Source organism: Miniopterus natalensis, chromosome 7 (genome assembly GCF_054644295.1).
Source record: "Miniopterus natalensis isolate mMinNat1 chromosome 7, mMinNat1.hap1, whole genome shotgun sequence".
NCBI lineage: Eukaryota > Metazoa > Chordata > Mammalia > Chiroptera > Miniopteridae > Miniopterus > Miniopterus natalensis.
The window spans coordinates 5,141,437-5,152,251 of NC_142087.1; the positions used below are offsets into that span (position 1 = coordinate 5,141,437).

Consider the following 10,815-nt stretch of genomic DNA (forward strand, 5'->3'; position numbering starts at 1 on the left):
ACTGAGGACTGAGCCCGCAACCCGGGCATGTGCCCTGACTGGGAATAGGAACCACAATCTCCTGGATCCTAGGTTGATGCTCAACCGCTGAACCACGCCCAGTCAGGCTCTTTGGCATTATTAAGGAGGTTTTAACTTTGAGTCTTGAATGTTTCTTGCCCTTTAACCTCACTGGGCTAAGCAATGCCAGTGGACACTATTAGGTGTCATGGCTGACCAAAGTCATAAGCAGATAAAGAAAAATCAAAAGACAGAAGAGATAAATAAAAAGAGTATATATGGTCTAGACTACTTGAACCATAGCAACTATTCTTTGGGGTTCTGTCAATTAGCCTTCAGACAGTCCAAGGATGGCCTGTGTGAGTCAGAGGTACCAAGATGTAGGTTTTGGTGCATTTGTATTAGTTCTGAACAGACTCAAATATAGTTCTTCTGTAGCTTTTTTAGTTTATAAGTATCTGTTTTCTAGGTTGCTAAGGTAAACAGGAGCTGCAGAACATTTTATTAGCTTTGGTTATTTTCTTAATAAATCATGTCACTGTGTCCTTCCAAGGCCCTTTAGGGCTCTCTTTGATCCTTGATCCAGTGGCCATCCCTCCATTTTCCCAGGTTTGTCGTCATTGGCCAGGTATATTGTGTATTGTGCATTAGAGTTTGATCACCACAGTCACATGTGCCCTTTGGTAGTGCCAGGAATTTTCTCACACACCAGCAACCAATCATTTTTCTTCTTGTCAGAAGAAGCCATCCTTGGGGACTATTGCGAAAGGGAAGATTTGGGGGCTGGGTTTGGGCCAGTCTCCCAGTCCTACCTTTCTCTCCGTTGATACTCTGGGCAAGGTGAACACCTCTGGCCTGACCTGAGCTTTCGTCTCAACTCTCAGCATCGTCATCATGTTGAGTTGCTTCTTCCTCCTGAAGGCACTTCTTGCTCTTGGGTCCCTAATATTCTGGGTGACTGCAGGCGAGCACGGTGAGCTATCATTTGGGATCCCTGGCTAACAGTAACAGAAAGTGACTAGAGAAGTTGTCCCCTGTCGCCTCCCAGAGCGAGGGGCCTCACTCTTGGAGATGGTCATCTCTGTAGGACGGGACTGGATGCATAGGTTTTTGGGACAGCCAGGGTGGGTTTCCCTGGCTTTCTTCACCCTCTCTGGACAAGGAGATAGGACTTCCAGTCTGGCTTTCCCCTAGAGTTTCTTAAATGAGAACAGGAGCACCCCAACCTTTATCTGCAGTATGGCTGTTCCTTTGGTAGCGGGGTGTGTGTGTGTGTGTGTGTGTGTGTGGTAGTGTTGTGTGGGTGGAGGGGAACATGGTTGCAGAGAGATTTAGAGAGGAGTGTTTGGAGAGGCTGAAAGTTCTTGAAGCACATTTGGCTCCCATGCCCCATTTCTTGAGGCCTGGCCAGTTAACCCAACCTCGCGTGATATCTCTTGCAGTGAAAGAAGGAGAATGCCCTCCTGACAAGAACCCGTGCAAAGATCTGTGCCAGGGGGACGAATCGTGCCCGGCGGGGCAGAAGTGCTGCAGCACGGGCTGCGGGCGGGTCTGCCGAGGCCTGCCTAAGGGTACGTCGGTATGAGGGCAGACCCCAGTGCGCTCCCGGACCTTGCCCCTGGGCTAGGCGGACCGAGAGCGCCCCGCCTCCCAGATTGGCTCTTGATGTCTAACTTGCCTGGAGCACCTCTTCTTTCTTCTTTTGGAGGCCTTTTCTCCTTTAACACTCAGTGTCCCCAGTTGTTTGTCTTCTATCAGGAAAGAACATGTGACTGATTCTCCCTGTTTTACTTTGAACTCGGGGTTCTTATGAAGGCTGGAGGGCAAAGTTGTGAAGAGAAGCCTGTTGAAGATCGTGATGAAGGGAGTAAACAGCCAGGCAGACCTTCTTAAGCCTTAAATAAACCGAAAATAGTTCTTTTTAAGTGCTAACTTTTTAAGGCTCAATTTCCTCATCTGTAAAATGAAGATAATTGTTTGTACCTTTGTAGAATTGTTGTGAGGCTCAGATGAGAGGTTTCTGGCACAAAGTAAACTCAGTAAATGATACAGCAAATATGAGCTATTATCCTTGTCACCGTGTGCTTTAGCACCAGGGTGGAAAGTCCTAAATGAAGCTCAGGGCTTCCTTCCTCTGATTTGCTGATCTGCTCTGCCTGTGGGTGTCACCAGGCACCATTATCTCTTTTTGTGGCTGTCTCCCTTTCTGCTACAGGGAGGAAAGGAGATTGTCCCAGGGTTGTTCGGAAACAATCCTGTTTTAAAAGGTGCGTCACTGATGAGATGTGTCCAGGTGTAAAGAAATGCTGCAGGTTTGGCTGCAACAGAAGCTGTGTCGTCCCGATCCCTAAACAGAAGCTGGGTAAGAAACTTCGCCACGTACCCCATGCTCTGCTTCGCCTCCTGGTTTCTTTCTCAGATATGCACGTGCCATCTTGTTATAGGTTTTCCTTTACTCTGAAAAACAATGAAGTACCTCCTATATTTGGAGATCTTTTCTAAGAAAAGATATAAGAAGGATACCAAAGCCGTGATGGTCTGAGGGACGTGGCCTAGGCTGGCAGAGGAGGCTGCTACAGGGAAACCTTGGCGTATCCGTATTTGGGGCAGATTTGAAAGCTGCCGGGTAATTTCCAGTCCTGTTGTCAGTTGCAGTATTATCTATGAAAATCTTAGCCGGAGAATCTGTAGAGAGGTAGCAAAAAGAATCCTTCTACCTATACAAGGCAGCACTCATTTCCCCACTTACTTGCTTCTGAGACTTCGCGTCCCCTCTGTCCACACACAGGTTGGCCATCTCCTGTTGGAAACGGGACCTATTTTATTCTGATTCTAGTAAAGAGGTGTTTGAAAGAGATTTCTTCTTCCTCTAACTGGGTCTCCATGACCTACTTCTCCATTTGCATGTCATTTCTGTAGCAAATGTTTACTGAGTGTTTACTATTTGCCAGATCCAGTGATGGGCTCTGGGTAATTGTGGTGAACAAAGCAGATCCAGTCCCTGCCTTCGTGGAGCTCCTAGACTAGTGCGGGAGAAAGGGGCTTAACAGATAAGCATGCAAATAAATATGTAATTTCAAACCGTGGCAAGGACACGGAGGAAAATTAAAGGGTGCTGAGAGAGGATAACAGGGCACTCACTTTAGACTGGGTGGTCAAGGGAGGCCAGTCTGAGGCAGTGACATTTAACTTGCGACCTGGAGTTGAAGTTAGGTCAAGGGTGTGATGAACATTCCTTGCAGAAGTGTTGGAGCTGAGGAGGAGCTTGCTGCGTTTGAGAAACTGAAGGAGAGCTGGTATGGTTAGAGACAGGGAGGGACAGAGCGATGCCAGGTGAGGATGGGGTGCAGTTAGACCAGGCAGGTGGCAGTGGGGATGGAGAAAGGTGACACAACTGAGAGAATTCAGAGGTAGAAGTGACAGAACTGTCTGCTCTATTCTTTGGCGCATTCCCATTCCCTTGAGAGGCCCTCCAAAAGCACTAGACATTGATAATGTGTCTCCCATGGCTACCCCCTTCTCATTTCCCTTGGTTTCAGATTGTCATGGCTACTTGTGCTTGCTTGTACTTCCAAATATATTTTATTATCATCACCCCTTCCTCCTCTCCCAAATACTGAGGCTACTTTTATTGGAGAGGTGTTAGATGTATAAATTAACTTAGAGAGAACTGATGTTTTTACAATGTTGGATCTTTATGTCTTCCCATTTCCAAGTGTATTTGGTGTATTTCAAGGTGTTTCCTAGTTTTAAAGTATTTCTTGATAAGTTAATGCCCAGATTATTTTATTATCTTCTTTGCTATCTCAAATGGGACCTCATATCTTCCATTATGTTTTTTAAAGGAATTGGAACCATTCTCTCATCTGAGTACATGTGACATCATATTACAATGAAAAAGCATAGATTTTTGGTTGTCAGAGATCTGGGTTCAAGCCTGAGGCTCACCAGTTACTGGCTAGTGGGTCCCTGGTCAAGTCTCTTCTGCTTCTCTGAGCCTTGGTTCCCTTCGCTGTAAAATGAAAAGAATAAACCTTGAAGGTTGTTGTAATGATTCAAAGTATCTAAAGTGTTTGGCCCTCACTATACATGAGCTCTCTTCCTTTTGCCTCTTAGGGTGAGTTTCTGATCAGTCCCTTTTATCAAGAAGCAGGATCATTTTCTCTTCCCCTGATCATTTCTTCTTTGAGACCCTGACCGTCCACAGTATGTGACAACCTCTTTCCTCCCAGCCAGACCTCCCCAGGTAGCAGGCCCCTTCCCTGCGCCCAGTGCAGTCGCCTGTGCCTGGCTTAGGCAGCTCTCTTGGGCAGCCTGCCCATAAGAGAGAATAGAGGGTTGTACTCCTTGCCAGGACTCTTGAGGCCCAGCTCTGGAACCAGAGCCTGGGAATCTGTCTCAGGCATGTCACTCATCACTAGCATGTAGGGCCTGGTACAATCTGCCCAGTGTTTGAAGCGATAGCTGCATTGTTGGGGCCGGGGATGAGGCTGGCACCCTGGCAAGGCACCTTTGTGAGCTGCTCTGGGCCCTGGCCAGCCCAGTTGGGGCTTCCTCTCTGCTTTGAGCCAGGCAGGCTAGAATAGTGATCTCCCAGAGCCTGTTGGCTGAGTGGGGTGCCTAGTCTGGTGAGAGGTGATATTGGCTATTGTGTTAGTAGTTAACTACTTTTCTATAGTTCCTGTCCTAGAGGAGGGCTGGGCACTCACTCAGCGGGACTGGTTGCTACACCCAACTCCACAGGAAGCTCTCCTTTCTGGGCTATGAACAACTTCTGTTTTCCCTAAGCTCTGATATTGCCAGAGGTTGACCATAGCCTGTGCTGCTCGGTTTGGTAGGGTGGTGGGACAATCAGGTTGCCTAGGGCACCGGCCAGATGCTCCAATGAGGCAGTTCTAGTTTGAGCATGGGTCTGACTCCTGGCTCCTCTGCTTGCCTGCTGTGTGGTCTTGGGCAAATCCTTTCATCTCTCTGAACCTCGCTTTTGTCATCTGTAAAATGAAGATAAAGACATTTACCTCATAGAGTGATAATGCAATGTCCTTGTTGGGGCTGCTATACCAGAATACCATAGACTGGGGGGATTATAAACAACAGAAGTTTATTTCTCACAATTCTGGGAGCTGGGAAGTCCAAGGTCAAGGTGCAGGCAGATTTAGTGTCTGGGGAAGGCTTGCTTCCTGGTTCATAGACTGCCGTCTTTTTGCTGTGACCTCACATGGTGGCAGGGCAGTAACGGCACAAATATTTTTGAGGGCTCCGTTGTCATGACCTAATCACCTCCCAAAGGCCCCATTTCCAAATACCCTCATAGTGGGGATTAGGTTCCAACATATGAATTCTTTTGAGGACACAAACATTCTGTCTATATCATGCAGTTTAGAAAAAAATGCACTTTAAAAGCTTATACAAAAACTGTCAAATAATGTTCGACAGTCGTAGTTGTGCCAGCACCTTCCTATTCGAGTTCCCTCCCAGCTGCCTGAAGTCTGACCTTGCATTCACTCACTCACTCCTTCATTTACTCACTCCGTATCCAGTGTCTCCCCCACCTAACACATGGGCATCTGCTGGTGACCAAGGCAGCCATGGTCCTTGTTCTCATGGTGTGAGCGACAGGAAGTAATCAATAAGTAATAATAACCGCAAGTTGCAACGAGTGCTATGAAGGAGAAGAGAGGTATAGAGAAAGTGTTGTTTTAACTTGGAGAGCGAGAAGGAGCTGGCCATTGTATCCTTTGCTGTAGTAAATCTGAGCCATGAGTACAACTGCGTGCCAAGTCCTGTTTGTCCTAGTGAGTCACCAAATTGAGATGGTCTCGGGGCCTCCTGACACACTGGTTTGCTTATGTTTTCCTAACCCCTTAAATTGTCTATCTCTGGGTCTTCTCTTTTGGCAGAACTGGGCTGAGTGAGTCCCAGCGCTTGTTGATTTGTTTGGGGGTGATCCTTGTGGAGTAGGGGCTCATAGTGAGGTGGTTTAAAGGGCACCCCTAGACCTGGGGGCTCGGGGCCCAATTCTGCCATCATTGATCTCAGGTCAATCCCTCTCCTTTCCTGGATGTCTGTCTATTTGCAAGAGAAGAGGAGTAGGCTTCATAGCTCAGAGGGCCCTTCTTGGCTTGAGACGTCTTAGAATTTCACTTTTCTGCCAGTGATTGCCCTCATCCCCAGGACCAGCATAGAGACCAAACCTCTACTCTCTTCCAGCAGCAGAGAGCTCCTGGCGTTGGTCACTTCAGGGCCAAGCTCAGCAGAAGGCTGAATTCTGGGAAGCATGCTACTCTAGGACCCACTTTCTAGGCCACATGCTGTAACTCCATGAGAAGTTTACGTTGCTGCTTTTTTTCCACCAGGGAGATTTAACTGTGGAACAAAAGGCTTTGTTCTTTGTTAAATGGATTTTAGTGTTTGTAAAGCAGGCGGGGAGGTGTGGAGAGGTACATCTGGTTGTTATAATGACCATCATTTTTCTTTTTTTAATGTATCTTTATTGATCTCAGAGAGAGGAAGGGAGAGGGAGAGAGAGCTGAAACATCAATGATGAGAGAGGTGACCATATTTTCTGAGTAAAAATCAGGACACATAGTTTTGATGCCATCTGACACTGGCACAGAGCATTTGAAATAGGAGCTGTTCTGAAAAACCTTAGAGTGCGGGGTGATTATACCTTGATTTTTTAGCTTCGTGTGCTCTCTTGGGAGGCCAACACTTGCCTTTTCTATCAAGGTGGACCTCCCGGAGCCAGCCACATGCAATCATACTTAAATGCTCTCACTCAGAGGCACTGAGCCAATCCTGTGCTGGTTTTCCGCAAAGCCTTTAATTACTTGTCACTTTTTTCCTTTTAAAAAACTTGAAATAAACACTGAGGTGAATGAGTCATGGGGAGCTAGTTTGGTTTGGATGTGGCTTCTTTGGGCGTGCCTGCTCCAGGGGACCTGGCTCGGCGCCTGCGTGCTTTAAGGGTGATGTAGCAGAAAGAGTGCTCCCCAGCAAACCAGGAGGCTGAGTTTTGTCCTGTGAGTCAGTTTGTCACTGACTCACTGTAGTTCTGGGCAAGCCTCTTCTCTGAATTCCATTATCTTCATAGGGGTGGTGACAGGGCACATCAGGGATGTGTCTGTACGCAGCAGAAAATTTACCCAATAGGGGTTCATTTTTCTTGCATAAGAAAAAGTCCTAAAGTAGGTGCAGCTCCATAATGCTAACAAGGATAAGGCTATTTCTCTCTTCCTCTCTGCAACCCTTGACTTTCTCCTTATACTAGTTGCCTCCTGGTCCAGAGAAGGCTGTTGTACCTCCCTGTATTTGTCTTTGCACTGAAAGAAGATGGGAGTGAGGGGCAGCTTGAAAGGTGTAGCCTTTATTATGGGAAGTGCAAAAGTTTGCCAGCTACATCTCAGTTTGTGGTGACCCCTAGTTACAGGGGAATGGGGGGAGCAAATTATTTTAGCTGGCTGGGCTCATTGCATCTTAGAACAAACCTGCGGTTCTGTTAACCAGAGTTTCAGTTATCTATTGCTTCATACAAACCACCCACAAACTTAGTGTGGGTTAGCTGGGCAGTTCTTATACCACATGGCGTAGCTGGGGTCACTCATAACAGGCACATGTGGCTGGGGGCTCAGTGGGGAACTCGACTGTGGCTGGGATGCCCAGGATCCTCTCTTCATTCAGATTCTCTCTCATGGGGCACCTCATCATTACGTAGTCTATTCTCGCCCAAGCTGCTCATAGCATGGTGGCTGGTTCCCAAGGGAGAGTCTTCTTAAGAGGACAGGCCTCACTATGCAACTGCTTAGCAAAGCCTCTGCTGCATGAATTGCACTTGATGTCTTGTTGGTCAAAGCAAGTTACATGGTCAAGCCCAGAGACAATCTGGGAGGGGGCTATATAAGGTGGGGTTCATCGGGAGCCACCAGTATAGATGTCTACCACAGCCAGAAAGTGGGTCAGACCTTAACAGTGTTTTTCAAACTGCAAGTCCTGAAATGAACTTAGTCGTTTATGGCCTGCATTAAGAAAAGGAGAAATAGAATATATGGTATCAGCGTTGCATATATGTGAATGTACCTAGGTCTGTACATTTTAAACATACTTCTGTTTAAAAATTAATAAATGAAAAATGTATTTTGTACTCAAGAATCACAGTAAAAATAGCTGGAAACATTGGGTTGGAGCATCTCTGGGACCCAACGCTCTGATTCTATGGCAGGGTTTGAAGGTGAATGTCCAGCTGACCCCCTTCCATGTGAGGAACTGTGTGATGGGGACGAGTCCTGTCCCCAGGGGCATAAATGCTGCAGCACTGGCTGTGGCCACATCTGCCGTGGAGACATTAAGGGAGGTATGTTGACTTTTTGGGGAAGGAATCCTTGAGTGCTCCTTGAGTCCCAGTCAGTTTGGGAGGGAGTCATCTGTGGCCTTCTCATCTTTCCCTTCCTGGGAGGAATCAGAGTGTTCATCCTTCCTGTCCCCATGGGCCCCTCAACCCAAAGCAACCCCTCCTCCTAGGGCCAGGGGTCCTTGTTGGCATTAATAACTGGGGGAGTCGGGGGTAGCAGGGCAAATCCCTAGGTTGGAAGGCAGCATGGCTTCCAGTCTGGCTTCTGCTGTAGATTTGCTCTGTGACCTTGGGTGAGCCAACCTCTCTTTTGAGCCAATTTCTTCATCTATAAAATGAGGGAGTTGCCCAAGATCATGATTTTCTGATCTAAGATTCTTAGCATAAAGCTTCCCTGCCTCCAAAAGGAGCTCTTAGTTGGAGGCCACACATGCAACCAGGTGAAAGTGTTCCTGACCTGATTTCTTTATTTCTTCAATATATTTTTAAACAAATGTGTATTTTTGAGTGTTCCTGTTGTGCCAGGCACTGTGGAACTCCACTTCAGAATCACTGGCCCAGATGTTGTCTTTAGGGGTCATTTATTACCCAGGCAATGCCAGGGCTTGGGGACAGACTCTTGTCCTTATGCAGAATGTAGCCTATCAGGGAAGGTGGACAAATGAGTGAGTTACAGTGAAGTTGGATGAAAAGAGCACAGAGCAGCACAAAATCTGTCTAGGGTGGCAGAGAAGCCTCCCCGAGGAAGTGACACTGTGAAGCCCAGGTGTCGGGGAGAGGGCAGCCTTCTGGGAGCCTCGCTCCTTCTACATGCCCCCCAGCCCCATGCCCACAGAGGTGTCAAACCCCGAGGTACCTTTGAGGAGCTCCCTGTGGGACACTATTTGAAAACTGTTGGTCCAGGTGCTCTCTTGGAGCCTTAGAGATTCTCAGATCCTCCAGTTTCAAGGTTTCCCAGCCAGATCTTTGGTTCAGTGATGGATTCGCTGGGAGGCCCCATGCCTGAGTTCCAGACGGGAACTTGCAGTCAGTGGAGCCGAGTATCCCTTTTGCCTGTTCTTGTTTTCCCACAGGGCAGGGTGGCGATTGTCCGAACATTTTGGTGGGCCTGTGCATTGTCAGCTGCATGATGGATGAGAACTGTCAAGCCGGGGCGAAGTGCTGCAAGTCAGGCTGTGGCCGCTTCTGTGTCCCACCAGTTCTGCCTCCCCAACTGGCCATGAATCCCAACTGGACCATCAGGTCTGACTCTGAATTAGGTGAGTGCAGTCTAGCATCCTCAAAAACAATGGACCTAACTGCCGTATGTGAAGCACTGGCTTAGGTGCTGGGTAGGGGACTTCAGAAGGCTAGGAAAAAGTTTGTTTCTGCCCTGGGGAGTCTAGTTGGAGAGAAAGATCATATGTTCCAGATCATATATCACAGAACCCTTGCATGGACAGTGCGGGCTTACAGGCTTTCAGAGTTGGGTGGGGCTCCTTAGGAAGGCCTTTCTGCTAGAAGTAGGATTTGAGCTGGACCCTCAAGGTGAGGCAGAATGTGACAAAGGGAGGACAGCCCAGAGAACATGCTGGACAGGCGGACTGGTGATTGTTAGCAAAGGCACAGGAGGTGGGATGTATATGACATGTTTGGGGAGCCGGGGTGGAGGTGGGGGGTGAGAGTGGGCAAAGGAACAGACATGCTGTTGTTATAACAGGAGATATAAAGTTGACATCTGAATGATAAGAGTCTTCATGCCAGTTTGGACTGGATTGTCTAGGAAGCAGGGAGTCAGTCAGTTAAGGCTTCTGAGAGCGATATATGCCAAGCTTCTCTAGGGTGGAGGGGAAACACATTGGGGACCTGGAGCTAGGAGGGCACAGTTGTGACTTGACGTTTCTTCTTGCAGAGACCCCGGTGCCCTAGCTGTCCTGATTTGTCCTGAGCTGCTCTGGTGACTCCAAGCGGCTTGTCCTGGAAGCCAGGAGAGGGTGATGTCGTGGGCTTGTGATACTCCCAGAGGCTCTCATTGCCCTCCGCTCTGCTTCTGTCCCTGCTGCTGCCCTGAGCATAGGAAACAGCCCTGGGGTTGGGCAGTGGGTATGTGGTGCTTCTTGTCCCCAATAAAGGCTGGTGATGATCCTCTTGTCTGTGCTGATTGAGGACTAAGATGTGGAAAGACAGCTATGGGGTCTGAGCGTGGCTGTGAGATTATGAGACTTATTTGGGAAGGACAGGAAATCCATTCTTTCTGAGAACACTGAAAATGGGTGCAGGTTGGGTGTGGCTAGGGGAGAGATGGGTAGAAGGTAAAACTTGGGGTGATCTGCCATAGATGTCACTGTTAAACCTCAATAGTAGGACAGTCAGGCCTCTTTTTGGTTCTGCTGACCTTTCTTTTATCAGAGAATGTGGGTTGGGGATGGAAGTTGGCTGAGGGACTAGAGTATTATAGTCACTTGCATGTTTCCACCTTGGACCTCCTT

The 10,815-nt window shown here is 48.0% G+C and overlaps 1 protein-coding gene across 1 annotated transcript; it reads left to right on the plus strand.

The window, feature by feature from the left end:
* Positions 1-894: 894 nt before the first annotated feature.
* On the plus strand, positions 895-10,255 carry WFDC3 (WAP four-disulfide core domain 3). The gene is made up of 6 exons (XM_087819273.1): positions 895-973; positions 1,443-1,571; positions 2,216-2,362; positions 8,219-8,350; positions 9,421-9,606; positions 10,239-10,255. Exons 1-6 carry the CDS (start codon positions 895-897, stop codon positions 10,253-10,255), a joined length of 690 nt encoding a protein of 229 aa, XP_087675399.1.
* Positions 10,256-10,815: the final 560 nt, after the last annotated feature.

Coding starts and splice junctions, on each gene's coding strand:
- WFDC3 (XM_087819273.1), top strand. CDS start 895: ATGTTGAGTTGCTTCTTCCTCCTGAAGGCACTTCTTGCTCTTGGGTCC. Junction 974..1,442: donor GGTGACTGCAGGCGAGCACG/GTGAGCTATCAT, acceptor TATCTCTTGCAG/TGAAAGAAGGAGAATGCCCT. Junction 1,572..2,215: donor CTGCCGAGGCCTGCCTAAGG/GTACGTCGGTAT, acceptor TTTCTGCTACAG/GGAGGAAAGGAGATTGTCCC.